Source organism: Gigantopelta aegis, chromosome 5 (genome assembly GCF_016097555.1).
Source record: "Gigantopelta aegis isolate Gae_Host chromosome 5, Gae_host_genome, whole genome shotgun sequence".
Classification (NCBI taxonomy): Eukaryota; Metazoa; Mollusca; class Gastropoda; order Neomphalida; family Peltospiridae; genus Gigantopelta; species Gigantopelta aegis.
The window spans coordinates 3,188,388-3,211,263 of NC_054703.1; the positions used below are offsets into that span (position 1 = coordinate 3,188,388).

At 35.8% G+C, this 22,876-nt stretch overlaps 1 protein-coding gene across 1 annotated transcript in view; it reads right to left on the reverse strand.

The window, feature by feature from the left end:
- LOC121373473 (unconventional myosin-Vb-like) overlaps positions 1-22,876 on the reverse strand; it is a 196,293-nt gene that overhangs the window by 56,751 nt on the left and 116,666 nt on the right. The window contains exon 32 of the mRNA XM_041500138.1: positions 19,797-19,986. Coding sequence (XP_041356072.1) covers positions 19,797-19,986 — 190 coding nt within the window. The remainder of the gene's footprint in view (positions 1-19,796; positions 19,987-22,876) is intronic.

Below are 22,876 nucleotides of genomic sequence, written 5' to 3' on the forward strand. Positions count from 1 at the left end.
CAACAGCACACTACTTCTGCGGATATATTTCCAGATTTTCTGTCAACCAAATATGAAAAGTTAAAGTTTGTTTTGTTTAACGACACCACTAGAGCGAATTCATTTATTAATCATCGGCTATTGGATGTCAAACATTTGATAATTTTGTCATATAGTCTTAAAGAGGAAACCTGCTACATTTTTTAAATTAATAGTAAGAGATGTTTTATTTGTACCATCACACAAGCAGGATAGCACATACCATGGTATTTGATACAGCAATCATGGTGCACTGGCTGGAACGAGAAATAGCCCAATGGGCCCACTGAGGGGATCGATCCCAAACCGACCACGCGTCAAGCGAGCGCTTTACCACTGGGCTGTGTCCTGCCCTTCCTCGTGAATATTTGAATGACATTTCTCGACTTATTTCCATGCTGGTCATCCAACTTATTTTCGTGCTTATATACAATTAAGGTTCAAGCACGCTGTCCTAGACACACACCTCAGCTATCAGGGCTGTCTGTCCAGGTTAGTGGTTAATGAGAGAGAAGACAGTGTAGTGTTCTTACACCTACCCATTGAGTCGTTAAAACTCGCTCTGGGTGGGAGCTGGTACCAGGCTGCGAACCCTGTACCTACCAGCCTTATGTCCGATGGCTTAACTTCGACACCACCCACTTATTTTAATGCTGATCAACCAACTTATCCGGTGTACCAGGAGGTAACTGGTAGTACAGGAAGCACACAACTGACAGCTTAAGAAAGCTTATGTAAGCTGAATTGTTGACAAGTTCTTAGGCCAGACATTTTTAATTCTATGTTTTACAGGCCTGCCAACAGGAACCTTCTTAAGTTAGAATAAAAATATCTTTTTAAAAAGGTGCCCCTTTTAGTTTTAATTGTTCACAATACCATCCATTTATGTTAAATAAAAATTTGAACAAGTTAGCATTGTTTGGACATAATTCGACATTATTATATAATTATAATATATATAATAACCGTAAATAACATGTGTTGAGTACGTTGTTAAATAAAACACTTCCTGTTTGGACAAAATTGTTTTCACTAAATTGTAGGTATAAGCAAAATAAAGTAACATTTAAAATTGTCCAGCTTTGGTGTTGTCATGGTTAAACCATCGGACATATATAGGGCTGGTAGGTACTGGGTTCGCAGCCCGGTACCGGCTACCACACACAGTGAGTTTAACAACTCAATGGGTAGGTGTAAGACCACTACACCGACTTATCTTTCACTAACCAACTAACAACTATCCCACTATCTTGTACAGACAGCCCAGATAGTCGAGGTGTGTTTCCAGGACAACATGCTTGAACCGTAATTGGATAGAAGCACAAACAGTAAGTATGTTAGTATAGATGAGTAAATGAATTTAAAATTACAAAGTGATTATAAATTATTTCAACTCTATATTACACGCTGTGACATTGCAATTTCCTGGTATTTTAATTTTATTTTTATTCCAATTCCCGACACTGTTTTGTGTGAGAATTAGCCCGTAAAACATAAAATAAAAAAATTGTCTGGCCTTAAGATCCGAGTCTATTTGAACAACTGGCACAACGGCAGGAAGAATGAACTTATGTCTATATATGGAAACGGTTTTACAAACCCACTAAAAATGCTTATACAGATCAACAATCTGTTTAAACCCCCAAGCCTGAAGCTAAGTAGAGTTTTAAAGCTCAATTGTAACAAACATGATCTTATTAGGGAATGAAAAGAATGTTGGCTTAACAACTGGGGACTGGTAGTACATGGGTTCGCATCCCAGTAGCAGCTCCCACCCAAAGTAGTTTTAATGAAGGAAGGAAGGAAATGTTTTAATTAAAACACACTCAACACATTTTATTTACGGTTATATGGTGTCAGACATATGGTTAAGGACCACACAGATATTAAGAGTGGAAACCCGCTGTCGTCATTTCATGGGCTACTCTTTTTGATCTGCAGAAAGGGATCTTTTATATGCACCATCTCACAGACAGGATAGTACATACCACAGCCTTTGTTACACCAGTTGTGGAGCATATGAGAACCCTTTCTGGAAATCAGTATATGAGGTAATGACAGCCATACAACAATGCACTATATAGTAGTGACAACATTGACACATGTGTTCTGATACCTAGCTCAACCTGCCCCTCCAAATACAATGTGTATATATAAACACAAATGCATGTATCGTATGTATTCACTGAGTGGGCGAATCGTAGGCAAATTTAGTTTAGTCCTTGGCTCAAATATTTGGTAAATAAATGAAAAAAACCTAATTTTGAGGACAAATTATCCCAGAAACATACAAATTTTAATGATGGCTGGAACGAGAAGAAAGAAATGTTGGCCGTTTATAATGATGGTGGGTTAAGGTGTATAAACCTACTAAATGACTTGGTCGCCACCATGGGCCTCGGTGGCGTCGTGGTAGGCCATCAGTCTACAGGCTGGAAGGTACTGGGTTCGTTGAACCAGTCGAGGCATGGTCAGTTTTTAATACAGATACCGACTCCAAACCCTTGCAGAGCACTCACTCAGGGTGCTCCGCAAGGCTCAATGGGTAGGTGTAAACCACTTGCCCGACCAGTGATCCATAACTGGTTCAACAAAGGCCATGGTTTGTGCTATCCAGCCTGTGGGAAGCGCAAATAAACGACGACGCTGCTAATCGGAAAGAGTAGCCCATGTAGTGGCGACAGCGGGTTTCCTCTCAAAATCTGTGTGGTCCTTAACCATATGTCTGACGCCATATAACCGTAAATAAAATGTGTTGAGTGCGTTGTTAAATAAAACACTTTTTTTTTTTTTTTAATAAATGACTTCTCTCTCACACTAACAACTAATAAGTAATTCCAATCCTTGACACTTTAAAAGTTAATTAACATTTGTTTTGTTTAAGTTAAGTTAAAGTTGTTTTTGTTTTATGACACTACAAAAACACATTGATATGTCAAACATTTGGTAATTAGCAGCAAGGACAGAGCAGCACATACCATGACCTTTGATATACCGGTCATGGGGAGTGGTTGGGATAGGAAATCCTACAAACCAAGCGGCATGAGTTCAACCCGTATCCCCCTTTCAATGGTTAGGGTAGTTTTAGGTGTAGGGTTAGGGTTAGTCTTTAGAGCCTTTGATACAGAGGGGTACGGGTTGAACTCTTTCCACCCAAGCACTACCAACCATTAACCCACTGTCTTGGACAGACAGCCCAGATAGCTGAGATGTCTGCCAAGGACAGCATGCTTGAACCGTAATTGGATATAAAAACTCTGAAATATGATAACCACATCCATAAAATTTGACCCATACAGATTACAACCGCGTCATGAAAAATACACTGGTAAACACAAAAATAACATTTATAACACAGAATAAATACAAAATAAGTCATAAGTGCCATTTACTAAAAACAATAGACCTCTTTCACATCCCCATTGCGCATGTGCGCGAAGAGTACCGTCCCTTGCCAAATTGGATGGTATCGAGGCTGCATACAAATTGGGGAGCATGATCAACAGTTGTTATGAGCATCGTGAGTAGCTTCGTAGGAGCTGTGAATCTCTAGCGACTAACGTACATATTTCGTATAAGATGTTAAAATGGCTGCGAAAAACGGTCTACTAAAGTTTACATCGGAATGGTTTAAGACCAAATGCAGTGAAACATTAACTTAGACGAAGTCTCTGGAGCCGCCTGTCAAGGGTATTTTAACAACGCAAAATTAAAAGAAAGAAATGTTTTATTTAACGATGCACTCAACACATTTTATTTACGGTTATATGGCATCTGACATATGGTTAAGGACCACACAGATTCTAAGAGGAAACCCGCTGTCGCCACTACATGGGCTACTCTTCCGATTAGCAGCAAGGGATCTTTTATTTGCGCTTCCCACAGGCAGGATAGCACAAACCATGGCCTTTGTTGAACCAGTTATGGATAACTGGTCAGTGCAAGTGGTTTACACCTACCCAATGAGCCTTGCGGAGCACTCACTCAGGGTTTGGAGTCGGTATCTGGATTAAAAATCCCATGCCTCGACTGGGATCCGAACCCAGTACCTACCAGCCTGTAGACCGATGGCCTGCCACGACGCCACCGAGGCCGGTCAAAAATTAAAAGATTCATACAATAAAATCAACTTTAGTGGAATGTGTTTTCTTCTTTTAACAATTAGAATTAGAGTTAAATACTCACGCGGATTTCCAGTGATGTTTAATTCTCCACTTGTATCAGTATTTAAAATTTAATAAAATATGCCTCTCCTTCCCCCTAAAAAAAAAAAAAAAACCCCTAACTCACATAGATCTTTATCACAGATCTATTTTCTGCTTATCGTTTCATAAAAAAAAACAGACAGTTGTACAACTACTAATCAATGTTACATGTCTATCCACAAATTATTTATTTATTTATGTATTTGTTTATTTACTTATTTATTTACCTTATTTTACTTTTTATTTTATTTTATTTTATTTTATTTTATTTTATTTTATTTATTTTTTTATTTATTTTTTTATTTTATTTTATTATAATTATTATTATTTTTTTTTTTTATTATTATTTTTTTTTTTACTATCATTTATATCAGATACATACAACTTCACTTAAAATAATATTTGATATTTACGAAGTTTTAAAACCTATATGAGCCGTCACAGGCTCAAAGTTTGACATCACATGTAAACGCAGAAGTTTGTTTTGAAGAATTTAGAAGATGACATCTTCTTCTTTACATGAAGATCAGCTTGAAGTAAACATATATCTGTATGTACAATAGTGTTTGCTTACTATTTTGTATTTTGTACCTGAGAACATTGGTCGAGATTATTAGCGATACCATCAGCACTTAGATACACATTTACAAGTATAGGGAGAAGTCCTATATATCGATATGGTATGCAAGTATCACATGTTTTATAACATACATGATTATACATAACAAAGTGCAGCAACGTTTCCTGAGGGGTAGACCCATGCAACCCGATACGATCCTAATTTGATGTTTGGTCTAACTTATGAATAGTGTACATGAATATAACTTCAGGCCCGTAACCAGCATGGGGAGGGGGGGGGGGGGGAGAGAAATAGAAATTTCATGTAAACGGAACTCATAAAACGCGAGCGCCAAAGGCGTGGAGCCGTAGACGTGTGTGTGTGTGTGTGTGTGTGTGTGTGTGTGTTTCCCCAGATATATATACTGCCAAACAATGAGATGATGCCGGTTACACTCGAGAATAATACACAAACTTTTGTTGCGAAGTATACGTTAACAAGTTGCATTAAGTTGTGGTATACATGTAAAATGGCCTGGTCACAGAGCCACGACAAGAAACCGTTTGTTTTCAGTCGTACCAATGTGTCTATAGTAAATGATACATGGCATACTTCTCACATCCCACAAACAGGATAGCATACAGGACGTCCTTTGATGGATCATTGGTTGGGACGGGAAATAAACAAACGGGCCCACTGAGGAAGATCGAACTTTCAGCAAATGGAACCTCAGACAGACATTCTTGTTACGTTATCCCAGTCATTTAGGGTTTCATATGTAAAATCGATTTTGTTTTTCATTTGAGCGGAATTCGATCAATCCTGCGTTATCCCACCTGGCTATGGGCCTGACATGGTACTTAATATATATGTTTGCTTCAAACATTCAAACGAAGTACCTTATGACACCTTTCTTAGGTTAAATAATCTTGCTTCGAACTTAAAGAGCTGTTTATGCAATACAGTTACATTTCTGACCATTCTCAGGTCGGTAGCAACCAAGAAGTCGGAGGTGGGGAGGGACTACATGTATAGCCCCACTTTTATAAACCCGGTTTAAAATATGGCTTTTGCCCCACCAACTAGACTGTGTCCCTCCACTACAGATTGTGCCCCCTCCCCTCCCTCAACTCCAGATATCGTTCCTACGAGCCTGATTCTAATGTTTTATATACCATAGCTCAACTTTCATATGTATCATTTAATTTTATTCCAAATACAGAATTTAAAAAAAAAAAATTGGTGAAAAGAAATCCTGGCAAGAATCCTGAATGTATTTATTTGTATAATGCTTTATAAATATTTAAAATATGTTAAATACAATAAATATCTGCATACATATACACGCGCGCACACATTAATATTATTTCAGCCCATATCCGATATTTATTGCGTGCGAATCCGAACCGATGGTTTGTCGGGCATTATATTAACAACAAAATATTTTTTATTTCATGATAAGCATGAATTTTCGGTTTCCCTACTGATAGAATAATTAATCATGGAGATATTCACATTCCTATTGCGTGGTCTCCCATTGTCTATGCCCCCCAACGTGTCCACAGGTCTATTTTTGCGAGATCTTGAGTGAATTTGTTCCCTTGGCACTGTATGTCACTGACCCTAACCTTAACTCCAACTCTATTTATGATAAATATTTATAACGTTCTATATAAGTGACAGTTCCAAAGGAAAGTCCTACCTACAAAATAAGTTATAACATCAAGTAAATACAAAATGACAGATATATATATATATATATATATATATATATGTAACTGCCATTTACTGAAAACACTGAGCAATCACATGCTGACAGTTTGAACTCCTATATACTGAACACATAAACATGATGATCAAGTGAATTTTAACTCCAATATCTACTTCGAACACATAAAAAAAAAACCCACCCATGCACAGTAACAGTTTTAACTACCAAATGTACATACTGCTGACAAAATAACTTCCATATACGGAACACACACACACCCACACCCGACAATAAAACAAGACTTAACTGCTACATACTGAACACAATTAAGGTAAACAGTGATAGTTTTAACTACCAAATGTACATACTGTTGACAAAATAACTTCCATATACCGAACACACACCCACCCACACCTAGCTGACAATAAAACAAGTCTTAACTGCTACATACTGAACACAATTAAGGCGAACAGTGATAGTTTTAACTACCAAATGTACATAATGTTGACAAAATAACTCCCATACACTGCATGAACTCGCGTACACCCACCCACATCCAACAATAAAACAAGTCTTAATTAACTGCTATATATACTGAACACAATTAAGGTAAATAGTGACAGTATTAACTAGCAAATGCACATACTGTTGACAAAATAACTCCCATATACTGAACACACCCACCCACACCTGACAATAAAACAAGTTTTAACCAGACCTGTCAACCCTCCAGAATTCCGCGGGTGACTCCCGGTATTTGATCAAATCTCCCGTGGGAAAAACATTTCTCCCGGGAAATCGTTATTTTCTAAGCATAATTTTTTTTTCAAGCTACCGTGGCTGTGTACTGACATTCAGTGTTGCCATATATAAAACTATCCAATTTAGTCCTAATAACACCTCTGACTCCTAAAATGTCTTCCCACTGGATTACATAATGCAAAGTTCTATGGCTGGAAGTGCCAGAGTAGACAGCAAACGCATGCATCAATACACGCGATGTCAAAATCACATGTCAAAGCAAGACAACAGAAAGACCAATTAGCTCTATAAACAATACTTGTATCAATTAGATTTGTAGGTTTGTGCAGTAAAATGTTAGTAACAAGAGTACACTTCAAGGGATTATTTTCCTACGATTAATAAATCTTGTTTTTGACATAACGTTACTCACGGAAATAGGTATACATGTGTAATTCCGGTATATTTCACATGATGTCAGTAATGAACTTTTACTTATGATTAGTAGAAATGATTAGTGGAAATACACTGTTTATTGCATGGTTATAGTGATTTTAAATAAGTACAACGCCACGCTACCTTATTGTAGTAAAAACTGAATATTAATTTATAAGATTTAGGCCTATATAAATTTGTCTTGGGTCTACTTTTCACGAAACACAAATAACGATGATGCAACCTGTAAGTGTAATGCCGTAAATGTACTAATTAATGTTTAAATTTGTTAGTGTTAAGATTTTTGGATTAAAGAGTTTTTAAAAATATGTATTAAATTATAATAATATTTTAAAATAATTACAACAAAATATAATATATATATATATATATATATAAAAAAATTTAATTAATTTTTTTTTTTTTTTTTTTAAATGCCAATAACTAAGGTTGACAAGTATACATGACATTATGTAGTGTTCATATGACTTATTGTAGTACTTTTTAAAAAGTTGTGTTAAATCATGTGCAGTTAAAAAATCTCCTGTTTTTTTACAAAATCTCCCGCTTTTTCAACACACACCTCCTGCTTTCTCTTGACTAAAGGTTGACAGGTCTGGTTTTAACTGTTACATACTGAACACAATTAAGGTGAACAGTGATAGTTTTAACTACCAAATGCACATACTATTGACAAAATAACTTCCAAATACTGAACACACCCACCCACACCGGACAATAAAATAAGTTTTAACTGTTACACACTGAACACAATTAAGGTGAACATTGATAGTTTTAAGTACGAAATGCACATACTATTGACAAAATAACTCCCAAATACTGAACACACCCACCCACACCGGACAATAAAATAAGTTTTAACTGTTACATACTGAACACAATTAAGGTGAACAGTGATAGTTTTAACTACCAAATACTGAACACACATACACACTCACTCCCGACAATAAAACAAGTTTTAATTGATAAATATACTGAACACAATTAAGGTAAACCTTGGTAGTTTTAACTACCATACACTGGATGCACATACTGTTGACAAACTCAAACTCTAAAACTCCCTTTAACTGAACACACACAGCCGAGATTTGGTATCCAACACATATATATACTGTGACAAACCCAGTGAGCAGAAATCACCAGCAATTATGACTCCCACCACAACACACAGCTGCATGTCGTGTACTGGTGAATACCAGAGAACAGGATACATAAAGGCAAGTGAAGCAAGTGAAACTCGTACAGCTTAGCTAGCATGACGACCACCGACCGACATTTCAAAATACCCTGAGAACACGGAAATCTCCTCTCGTTTTAACAGCCGCCGATGACACACCCTTGAACAACCTCGTCGGAGAAAACCAAACACAGACAAATATCTCCACTACGCAAACATTCATCGGCATCAACCACATGTACAACCTCCACCTGAATTATTCTTCACTGTAATACAGCAGAGTATATATGACACCGACTGGGGTTAACAGTAATATTACCACAGATGGGCTGAATGACTCCTGTGAGTCAATGAACCGTGACCGAACAGTTGGACAGGTAAAAATCTCAGGCAAACTGAATGATAGGAATCTTTTTTAAACATTCCAAGGTCAGAGGTCAGGGGTCAGCGGGTCGGTGTGCCTGTATAGCTGTAGCTAGCAGAAAGGCAAACAATTGGGAAGTGTTTTAAAAGTGCTGTATCTGTCACTAGACAAACATATGGGGGAATAAGACATGGACTGATCCATTTGGTTTTAAGGGAAGACGGGTAGTAAGACAATAGAAATTTTTTAAATATTAAAAAAAATAAAAAAATAAAGGAATATTTAAAATAATGAAAAATATAAACACGTACATATACACCCAAAACAAGCTTTCTCACAAATAGTAAATTTAATATAATTTTAAAATAAAAAATAAGAAAAGTTTTAACTACATGTATACAAGATATGAAATAACACCTCCTTAAGTCCAAAGAAAATGTTAATTTTAACGTCAAAAACAAATTATTATTTTTACTTTTAATAATACATGTACATGTAACTGTAATTGTATATATATATATATTTTAATTTTTTTTACAAATAAATAGTGTAACCTCTCAAAACAAAACCCTCTGTAAATCGGAATTCCCTCAAAACCGGACATTTTTCGCGGCCCCTTTCTGAATATCAGTATGGAACAGAACCTCTCTAAACCGGATACCTCTTAAAATCAGACTTTTTCTTGGTTCTGAGGGTGTCCAGTTTAGAGGAGTTTCACTGTATATGACCAAGAAAAAAATACTGTTAGTTAAAAGGGTATCACTTAGGAAGGGTGGAAATGTTTTATTTAATGACGCACTCAACACATTTTATTTACGGTTATATGGCGTCGGACATATGGTTAAGGACCACACAGATACTGAGAAGGAAGGAAGGAAATGTTTTATTTAACGATGCACTCAACACATTTTATTTACGGTTAAATGGCGTCAGACATATGGTTAAGGACCACACAGATACTGAGAAGAAGGAAGGAAATGTTTTATTTAACGATGCACTCAACACATTTTATTTACAGTTATATGGCGTCGGACATATGGTTAAGGACCACACAGATATTGAGAGAGGAAACCCGCTGTCGCCAATTCATGGGCTACTCTTTCCGATTAGCAGCAAGGGATCTTTTATTTGCGCTTCCCACAGGCAGGATAGCACAAACCATGGCCTTTGTTGAACCAAATATGGATAACTGGTCAGTGCAAGTGGTTTTACACCTACCCATTGAGTCTTGCGAAGCACTCGATCAGGGTTTGGAGTCAGTATCTGGATTAAAAATCCCATGCCTCAACTGGAATCCGAACCCAGTACCTACCAGCCTGTAGACCGATGGCCTAACCACGATGCCACTGAGGCCGGTTAAACCCAAAGAATACTGGCTGGAACGAGAAATAGCCCAAATGGGTGCACTGACGGGAATCGATCCTAGATCGATCGCGTAGCAGGCGAGCGCTGTACCACTGAGCTACGTCCTGCTCCTGTGCATCAATTAAAGAAAATTTTGCTGCTTTGTTATTCTATAGGGAAAACATAATCAACAATCCTATATTGTTTGGCGCATTTAACACATGACTTTTACCCCTTTGGATGGAGATACATGGAACTCCCTTTTATAAAAATCGCTAATAATAAAGATTAGTTTAGTATATATTTGCAGTGAAAAATAGTTTATTTTCTTTGTAAACAATTTGTAAACACACTAAGTACGTAAACCAAAATGTAAAATGACATCCCCAAAATTAAATTACCGTGAAAAGTAGGACAGTAAATTTTGTGAACTTGACAGATCAATAATTGTGATTGATAATCCAGTGAAATTACAAAACTGATGGAAAGTTTGTTTGAATTGTTTGACGACACCACTAGAGCATATGGATTAATTAATCATTGGCTATTGGATGTCAAACATTTGGAAACCCACTACATTTTTTTCATCACAGACACGATAGCACATACCACAGCCTTTGATATACCAGTCGTGGTAAGTAGTCAGAGAGGAAACCTGCTACATTTTTCCATTAATTAATAGAAAGGGATCTTTTGTATGCACCATTCCAGACAGGACAGCACATACCACAGCCTTTGATATACCAGTCGTGGCACACTGGTTGGAACAAGAAATATCCCAATGGGCCCAACCAACAGGGTCTGGTCACAACTGCATGAAAATAAATGCGACTTTATTGATTTTTTGTCTAATATTAAATAACATTAAAGGGAGATACCCTAGTTTTTAAACACTATGGCATATACATGTATTTTACTATTAGAGCCATTTTTGATAACTGAAATCATACTGTACTTAGATTTTATTCTTTAGATTACCGTATATTGCCGTGTATATTAGGCAACTTTTGAAACACTTTCCAAAAGAAGAGAGTCGGCTTATACACGGAGGCAACAAATTGGAGCATATAAAATTCTGATTGAAAATACTCCCGACCGCAACTTATAAATTTTGATCAGACCCTTAGCCTTTCAGAGCTTACATGTATGTAACAATAATTTGTGCACAGAATAAATAAAACACCCCATCATGCAATATTATGCAGTCTTTTATTCTTGAATGCATTATAAGTTTGATGAATAATAATAAAAAATTACTTGTTTTATTGTCATTTCAATGGTAAAAACGTATTCTTTCCAACTGTCCGCCATCTTTGTTTGACCTGTGCTGGGACCAGTCTTTCATATAGCAAATTTAAGATACAAAACGGTTTTTTTTCCTTCAAACAAGTATTATATTTCTAATATTATTGTTTTGTTGGGAGGGTGCATTAAACTATAAAGTAATGCCATAAATAAATTAAGCTCATTATTAACATTACCGACTGAAAAACCATAACATGAATTTCAGGACAATAATTACTCCCAAAATTGTCACATGACCATACCATATACAGTGAACAGCTGCAGTCACGGACTGCATGATCTTTTGTTTCTGTGTGTGTGGTGGGGGATTAAACATGCCTCAATGATTTTATTTTTTGCTGTCCCAGTGAATACATTAATTACTTGTGTGCAGTGATATGTTACAGCTTGAATTATTGATTTTTTTGTTATGCATGCTTTATCAATTCTTAATTATTTTTCACAGCTTGGTAGATGTTGGCATTGCTGCATTGATTGCGATCGCGATTACCGTTTTTTGTAATAATTAAAGGGAAAACAAATATAATGAACAAGAAAAGCACAAGTCTATTTGTTGACAGTATTATTGAAATCGAGACCACATACAACTGGACAAAAGAGGACTTCGGCCTATACACAAGGCCGATGATTTTGTACTAGATATTTAGGGTTAAACTAAGAGGTCGGCTTATCCAAGGCGTCGGCTAATACACTGCAATATATGGTATACATATCCGTACATTCGAAGTGTTTTGGTCATCCTAGTGTGTTTAACATCACAAAATGGATTTCTCATATTTTTAAAAACGCATGTGCGTCTGAAAAGTATCAGTTATGGAGTCAAGTTTTAGTCTATTTTTAGAGGGTATTTCACCATTTCAAAGTCACAGACTCATGTTTCACTGAGTTGTAACTTTTTCCAATGGTGTTACAGGTTTGTAGATTAACTAAACTTAGTGTCAATATTCACGGGTTGAAACTACGGTCTGTCCCTTTAACTGCTCTAACTCTTAAAAAAACCCTACGAAAATAACGTTTATTCTTTCACACATGAACATTATTTTATGAATTTACAAAACATTTCAGTGAAAATATCTCAGTAATAGTTATAAAACTTGTACCCACTCCACATTATTTCTGTCAAATGGTAATCCAGTGCATGGTCAGAATTAAGTTAAAATCTTAACATTATATGTACATTCCCACAGACACCACTAGAGCACATTAATTTATTAATCATCAGCTATTGTATGTCAAATATACTCTTAAAAAAAAGTAGGGGAACCTGAAATATTAATATCAACTATTAGACCATAGACATCCTAGTAAAGAACGTTCAGGTCTGTTTATCAACACACCAAAACACATTCCATAGTTTGCACATGCATCACGCAGTTGCTCCGTACACGTGCGTGGGGTGTCATTCTTGATTTTGACAATTTCCAGGAAGGTCCATTAATCACTGTGGAACATTATTTCTGTCAATTGTTTTCATTCTGTCGATCATACAGTTGTTATTGTTTAGTTTTTAGTCATTTTTATTGTTTGAACTTGTGATTTACTGATAAAAAAATGCCAACTTTCAAATTTCTCTTCTGACCCCAATCGTCCTTCAAGATCTTTGGTAGTCATAACACCTACTGTAATACTGCACTACCGGTTGTAATGTTTGCCCAATTAATTCACTATTATCATATAACCATTCCCCACAGCTAATATACTTTACAAGTTTGACACTTGTAAATTCTTATTCTAATTCAACACATTTGTAAGAACGAATCTGATTGGGTCTCTCCGCAAGGCTGAATGGGTAGGTGTAAACCATTTGCACCGACCTGTGATCCATAACTGGTTCAACAAAGGCCATGGTTCTTGCTATCCTGCCTGTGGGAAGCGCAAATAAAAGATCCCTTGCTGCTAATCGGAAGAGTAGCCCATGTAATGGCAACAGTGGGTTTCCTCTCAAAATCTGTGTGGTCCATAACCATATGTCTGACGCCATATATCCGTAAATAAAATGCGTTGAGTGCGTTGTTAAATAAAACATTTCTTTCTTTCTTTCTGATTGGGTCTGTACTAAAAATTTCAAGTGGTAAAATCCCCGATATACCAGTTGCAAATTTTCTGGGAGAAATACGTCATAGGTTAAGCAAAGAACAGGGTTGTTTTGTAATGATGCCATAAAGACAATTTCTGTAGCATTCATATATGTACAGAAGTCGTTAAATACTGAGAAGTTTTTATGTCAGAAATGAACATATTAGTCATTATCTAATCACGAGAACTGATTAAATATGTCAAATTACACATCTATGTTCGAGCCGCTAACTGTCCGACCACCCATCGTCTGTTAATGGGCTGCCTAATGACGTCACCAGCTAATGGGCTGCCTAATGACGTCACCAGCTAATGGGCTGCCTAATGACGTCACCAGCTAATGGGCTGCCTAATGACGTCACCAGCTAATGGGCTGCCTAATGACGTCACCAGCTAATGGGCTGCCTAATCACGTCATTCTTACTAAAAAATTGACAATTTCTTATTTAAAATCAACCAGCAAACAGTTTAATTAGAATAGGAATAACCGTACTGTGTTTTTAGATTTGCGGATGCGTCGCCAATAAAACTAAATTTGTGACAGTAAAACCACCAATATACGTCCGCAAATCGGAAAACACAGTAGGGTTATCCCCTAATTAGAGTTCCCCTACTTTTTTTGAAGAGTATATATAGTAATTCTGACACAATCATCAGAGGAAACCTGCTACATTTGTCCTAATGCAGCAAGGGATCTTTTATATGAACTTTTCCACAGACAGAAATTAAAGCCTTTGACCAGTTGTGGTGCACTGGTTGGAACGAGAAAATGCCAAATCAGCTGAATGATCCTGCGACGCAAACCACTTCAGGCGGGCACTCAAACAATAAAAGATCCCTTGCTGCTAATCGAAAAGAGTAGCCCATGAAGTGGGGGCAGCGGGTTTCCTCTCTCAATATCTGTGTGGTCCTTAACCATATGTCTAACGCCATATAACCGTAAATAAAATGTGTTGAGTGCGTCGTTAAATAAAACATGTCTTTCTTTCTTTCTTTCAACCGACTGAGCTAAAATCTTAAAATAAACCCAGTCTGGGAAAGTTCACGAATACCGAAAATATCTCTGTCTGGAAAGGGTTAAACATAGGTGTTAAAAAACAAAAGTGAAATGGCGATGTCCAGACACACACACACACACAGACCACCAAACAGACAGGACATGCCATTCTATAACATGTCTCAGGCTAAGTTTTACCCCCAAAAATAAAAACAATTTTACCAAAGTACACACATAACCTCTAAAAAAGAAATTCAGACAAACAAACAGAACCAGTGTCTAGTTATATAGAGAACTGGTTTTAAAATAAAGACGACAGAGATTTAAAAATATTCACTTTACAAACATGTACGACACAGCCAGCTGTGCAAACTAAGAGGAACAGCAGTAAATGTGATCGTCTGTGAGAAAACACTGCCAAAATACAACAAATAAAATTTCATTTTAAAAAATATACTCAACTCCATTAAAAAATGCACCATCCAATTTTCAGTTGTTATTACTATTCCATATGTGAAATTGTTGTAAAGCATGTAATAATCGTGACCCGTAATCTTTTGGTATCCATTTTTTGTTAATTACAAATGTACCTACTTGAAAGTTAAAGTTTGTTTTTGTTTAACTACACCACTAGAGCACATTGATTTATTAATCATTGGCTACTGGATGTCAAACATTTGGTAATTTTGACAGTTATCTTAGAGAGGAAACCCGCTACATTTTTCCAGTAGTAGCAAGGGATCTTTAATATGCACTTTCCCTCAGACACAGGATAGCACATACCACGGCCTGGTAAAATCTCAAACCAACAGCGCATCACTAGGCTACAGCCCTACCCCTAAACTCCATTAAAACTGCATCATCCAGACATTCAGATGGTATTGCTATTGCATATGTGAAGTTGCTATATAACACACAATCACTCTAAACCATGTGTACAATTTTTATTTTATTGCCTATACATCCAGTTATTCAAAATCAGTTAAATGTATAATTTAAATTTATTTATTTATTTTTTACAATGTAAGGCTCGAAATAGCAGCCTGCGAAAAGCAAACAGCAGTTCATTTTTTTTTAGACCCATGCAGCATTATATTTTACACCTGTATCATGTTGTAACTGATTTTGTTCTGTCTGGTACTTTTTACGTAATAGTTTTATAGAGAGAAAATCCGCAACATTTTTTCCATTATAGTAGCAAGGGATCTTTTATAGGCATAGTACATACAATGGTGCAGAAATGGAACATATTTCACTAGCCCGCCGGACGAGAACGAATTATAATTTACTAGCCCGCAATAATTTCTACTAGTCCGCCAGTCTATAGAATAATATATTATTAATAATATTATAAAATACAGTGTCTTCACTTCAAATGATATATATAGATATATTGACAAAACATTATTAAGTGATCAACATCACGTAGCCAACAAAATAAAAAAGACAGATCGCCCGTCGGACTGGTCGTTGCATTTCTTAACTCGTCCGTTAGAATTTTTACTCTCATTTGGCGAGCGGGCGAATGCTTTCTGCACCCCTGACATACCACAGCCTTTGATATACCAATCGTGGTGTACTGGCTGGAATGAGAAATATAGCCCAATGGGCCCACCGACGGGGATTGATCCCAGACCAAACACACATCAGACAAGCACTTTATTGCTGGACTATACGTCCAGCCCCCTCATAGTGGACCGTCACTTTCAGAGATAAAAGACCGTCACTTTCAGAGATAAAAGACCGTCACTTTCAGAGTGTCACTTTCAGAGATAAAATACCGTCACTTTCAGAGATAAAAGACCGTCACTTTCAGAGCGTCACTTTCAGAGATAAAAGACCGTCACTTTCAGAGATAAAAGACCGTCTACACTCCATGAACACCCACACCACAAAGTCGGAAGAGTTGGGGTGGCCAGTTCCCCTTGTCCTACCCCCCCCCCCCCACCACCACCCACCCACTACTTCCAATGCTGATGTACATGGATATTCATTAAAATAACCAAATAACAATTTCTGTTAACTTTAGCTTTGTACCTACAGCGAAAATACTAGAACCAGTAAAGACAGACAACTCTGGCATATTAGTAGAAATCCTCTAAGTGTCTCGCAGTTACTTCCCCTGACACCAAATTCATCACTTGTTATGGTCAGCAGTTAAAAGTTATTAGTTGGTTGTAGGTTTTCATTATGTTGAAATTCCTAATTACATTTTTTGAATATTACATCAATTAGCTATTAAGAAAAGAAGAAAAGATGTAAATCTTTGTGTAGGATACAAGGAAGGAAATGTTTTATTTAAAGATGCACTCAACACATTTCATTTATGGTTATATGACGTTGGACATATGGTTAAGAACCACACAGATTTTGAGGTAGGAAACCTGCTGTCGCCACTTCATGGGCTGCTCTTTTCAATTAGCAGCAAGGGATCTTTTATGTGTACCATCCCATAGACAGGACTGCACATACCACAGCCTTTGATGTACCAGTTGTGATGCACTGGTTGCAGTGAGAAATAGCCCAATGGGCCCACTGACAGGGATCGATCCCAAACTGACCTCGCATCAAGCGAATGCTTTACCACTGGACTACGTTCTGTAGGATACATACAGAATACTAAACGAACTTGCCTTTCATACCATTTTTATGAAACAAGTCAATAAGTTTGGCATCTGGTATGACAACCAAGCTAGTTTAGTATTTTCTTTATTACAAACCAACTGCAAACAAGCTATACAACACAGATGCAGATGTCGATACCTACTACACGTTATTTTTCTACGAATTGGGTCAGCAAGTGATCTATGTCGCACATAAACTTTAACGACGTCACAATGAGCAAAGAGACGTCAGCAATGTAAAGTTTAGATTTTGACAAGACGCTTGCACTGTCAGGTGTTTAAAACTCACAGTAATGACTGAATTGTTGATCGGACCAGCAACGATTGAGCTGAGTGAATGGGATTGACTAGATGTGACGCTGACATTTTGTACATAGGGCCATAAAACAAAAGAATAACAGTTTGACAACAGACACAAATTGCTACAACATCTTTTTGGCTTCATACACAATTAGGCCCAAATATAACAGCCTACGTACCTTATCGCAAATTCAATTTGTAATGGTACACTTCTAAATTACACTGTTTTGTAGAAACACGGTTAGATACATTAATAATATCTGAACAAAACATTTTCCACACTGTGACAGCAATTTTGCACTCAAATGTTTTCTTGCATTTGTAAAAAGGATGCATTATGCACCCAGTTTATTTTACTGCAGGGACATGCAACATAAGATCATTCGAATAGCGACCCTCATTAAAATTTTAAAAAACTACCGCACCAGTCTGCCCTGTGCCAATATTACACTAGTTAGATATATTGAGTAATTGTTATGACGTGAGTAATATCTTACACTGGTGTGTAATAAAAATGAATATCTCACTTAATAACCTGTTACGGGTTTGTTTAGAAATACAAAAATGACTGAATGCATCAGTACAGGTAGGATGTACCATGATATGCAATATAATACAAACTTTCTGTGAGATAATACAGAAATGTATTTCACTCTCCTGGTAAAATCTTTCTGTTAAGACAATAAAGAAATGTATTTCACTCTCCTGGTAAAATCTTTTTTGTGAGACATACAATAAAGAAATGTATTTCACTCTCCTGGTAAAATCTTTTTGTGAGACGTACAATAAAGAAATGTATTTCACTCTCCTGGTAAAATCTTTTTGTGAGACGTACAATAAAGAAATGTATTTCACTCTCCTGGTAAAATCTTTTTGTGAGACGTACAATAAAGAAATTTATTACCCATGTGGGCAGTGAGATGCGGGTAAATATATTTTCTATCTTTCTCTAGGGAACGATATCTTTCCCAGCTGATGTCATGACGTTAGTTTGGTGACGTCATCGGTTTCCTCGACTGTCAAGTCTCTTGTTGATTAGATTTTACAAACAACCGTGGATGTTTAGATAAATAAATTTAAAATAAAACAAATTTCTATGTAGTGTATTCACTTTCCACTAGAAACATCAATTCATTACGAATGTGACTTCTCTTGCTTACATTAGATTTGTGTACCTAAAGATAGCTTTTGACGTCATTGCTTTTCTTTCATGACGTCATCAATTTCTTCAGACTTTCACGTCTTGTATATTATATAGTTTGTGTCATGTAAGAAGTTTAAAGTTTAAGTTTCTAAACTATTTACACTATGGGTAATAAATACAATAACCCACTCGATACTCGGAATTACGGATTATCTGTCCCTCGTGAAATTAATGTTGTTATTCACTCACTGAAGCTCGTGACTGACAACATTAATTTCAATCGGGACAGATAATCCATAATTCCTCGTAACTCGTAAGTTATTGTCTATGTGTTTCACTCTCCTGGTATAATCTTTCTGTGACACAATAAAGAAATGTATTTCACTCACCTGTTATCTCTCTGTGAGACAATAAAGAAATGTATTTCACTCACCTGTTATCTCTCTGTGACACAATAAAGAAATGTATTTCACTCACCTGTTATCTCTCTGTGACACAATACAGAAATGTATTTCACTTTTTAAAACAATAAAGAAATGTATTTCACTCACCTGTTATCTCTCTGTGACACAATAAAGAAATGTATTTCACTCACCTGTTATCTCTCTGTGACACAATAAAGAAATGTATTTCACTTTTTAAAACAATAAAGAAATATATTTCACTCACCTGTTAAAATCTTTCTGTGACACAATAAAGAAATGCATTTCATTCACCTTTTAAAAACTTTCTGCAAGACAATAATGAAATAAGAAAAGAAATGTATTTCACTTACCTGTTAAGGTCTTTCTGAGTTTTGAAAGCCATCACGAGTTCGTCGTCTTCGTTGACAATTTCATCATGGCCGCCGTACGACTCTTTGGCAATGGAGTGTGCGTTGATGCTGCGGTCGGCCAGAGTGGCCCGCAGGTGAAGACATTCCTCTCTTCTACGGTCCAGCTCATCTCGCATCGCTTCAAGTTCGTCTGTGTCAGTGGAAATTGATAAAACAATCAACAGTTTATGTCGTATTAAATGTTAATTTCATAATAAAATTGTCAACTATATTATCACTTCAAGTTCATTAAACCAATGCCTATCATATCCGTAAATAAAATGTGTGGAGTGCATCGTTATGTAACACAATTCCTTCCTGTCGTATTAAATGTTAACTTTATAATAAAATTGTCAACTAAATTATCGCTTTTTCATCTGTGTCATATTGTAAATAGAAAAACACTCAACAGTCTGTCATATCAAATGTTAACTTCATAATAAAATTGTGAAAAATTAGCTATACAGTTTACATTTATTGTACTGCATACAAAACTTTGTATTCCCAATAATGAGTAAAATGTGTTATTCCTACATGTTGTACTTTAGCTTTCATATAAGCTCCACAAAGTGTTTTACAAAATACCCTTGCTAAAATTTCCAAACTTTATTTGAAAACAACGATGTCTTATAACTGCTCATATGTACTATCATTCTATAAACAGCAGGTTAATGTATTTTTCTAAAATAAATGTATTTTCTAAATATAAAACAGTTGATCACTTTATAAAACAGGTTTCTTTATAAACAGCAGATACATGTATTTTTAAAACAGCTGATAAAACAGCACATGTTTTTATAAAATTGCAAATGTTAAAACATCAGATCTCTTTACAAAACACCAGATGTTTTTTTATTTTTATATGTATAAAACAATATATATATTTTTAATTAAACAGCAGATATCCTTTTTGGATTACCATAAAAATAAACAGTTTTGGGATTGGCCAATAATTATAAAGTAACATATATTTTTCTATTTAAACTGTATAGCTAATTTTTCACAATTTTATTATGAAGTTAACATTTGATATGACAGACTGTTGAGTGTTTTTCTATTTACAAACAGCAGATACATGTATTTTTAAAACAGCTGATAAAACAGCACATGTTTTTATAAAATTGCAAATGTTAAAACATCAGATCTCTTTACAAAACACCAGATGTTTTTTTATTTTTATATGTATAAAACAATATATATATTTTTAATTAAACAGCAGATATCCTTTTTGGATTACCATAAAAATAAACAGTTTTGGGATTGGCCAATAATTATAAAGTAACATATTTTTCTAAAACACATTCCCCCCCCCCCCCCCCCCCCCCCCCCCCCCCCCCCCCCCCCCCCCCCCCCCCCCCCCCAAAACAGCCAATAAAACAACATATGTCTTTATAAAACAGCACATCTTTTTATAAAAAAGCAGATTAAAAAAATTAATAAAACAGCACATCATGCACAATGTATAAAACATATTTTTTACCATAAAAATAAATGATTTTGGGATTGGCCAATATTTATAATGTAGCATAACATCTTTTATAAAACGCCATATTTTTTAAATATAAAACAGCTGAATTTTTTGGGGGGTTGGGGGGCGCAGATCTCTACATAAAACAGCTGATCTTTTTATAAATAAGCAGATCTCATTGCAAAACAGATACTGTTTCTATAAAACAGCAAATATTTTATAAAACGGATGAAATGTTAAAAATACCCAATAAAAATTGTGAAGCATCTGAAATATTCATATAACAACATACATGTACCTCTATATGAAACATATAAATACATGTACCTACATATTATTTCTATATTGAAAATAATATTTCTTTGTAATGCATGCTTAATATTTTAAGGTTTAAAATTAATCTGTTTTTAAAGGAAAATATATAACCTACCATCATGATGATAAATACATTTAAAGAGATAGTAATGGTTAATTTGGTTAACACTTCTAAGACTGTCACGGTTTCTGCCAGAGGGTAAAACGGGTATGGCGCCATACCTCAAACTTTTTGCAGATTTGTTTTTTGAAGTTAAAACTTTTGACAAAAGTAATTACTCTTATCATAACTGTATCATTTTCTTAACCCTGACCTTAAACGTAACCCATTTTCTTTCTGGGGGAGGCCTTCAATTTCATAGCGCCATACCCCAAATTTTCTTTCTGGCAGAAACACTGACTGTGTAATAATCATGCCAAAAGCTTTGCTGATACAAATTCTTTGATACACATTAATACATGTATAACTATACAGAAGCTAAGAAAGAACAGCAAAATGCAAAAAAAACATGTCAGCTATGAACAAGCTCATGTAAATGTATGATATGCATTAAACCCCTTAAAACCCCCACCTAAAACCCCCCAAATCTAACACAGTCTTCAGTGGAAAGCCACTACATTTTCCCACTAGCAGCAAGGGAGCTTTTAATTTTATATGCACTTTTCAACATACAGAACAGCACATAACACAACCTTTGATATACCAGTCGTGGAGCAATGGTTGGGATGAAAAGAAAAAAAAAAACATAATCGGAGAATGGTTCCACCAAGGGGGTTTGATCCCAAGCACCTCAGCAAGGCTCACTCTCGAACAGACTTTGGTTTAGATCAGTTTGAGATATACATTTAATATTTCCTTGAAAACTACATGTATTAAACTGTGGTTAATTTAAAGAATATTTTATTAGCCAAACAGAAAATGTCGTAGCATGTTGTATAACAAAAAAAACCTGGCTAAGGCTATATGTATACTGATTGAGCTAGATACGGCCCCTCCTGAAAACAAAAACATAACAAGCAATACATGTCCCCTACCGAGCCCAACAAATTTTCGTATCAAAATTTGACTCAAAATGGGTAAATTGCCATGAAAGTCAAAACTGATTTGTAACAGTACATGATGAAGCTATAGCCAAAATTTCAAATCAGTCTCTTGAAGCATTTCGGAAAAAAAAGGGTCTGGAAAACAATTTTTATTTTTGTATTTCCTAAGTTCATGGGAAAAAACTCTGTCAAAATATGGGTAAATTGCAGTCCT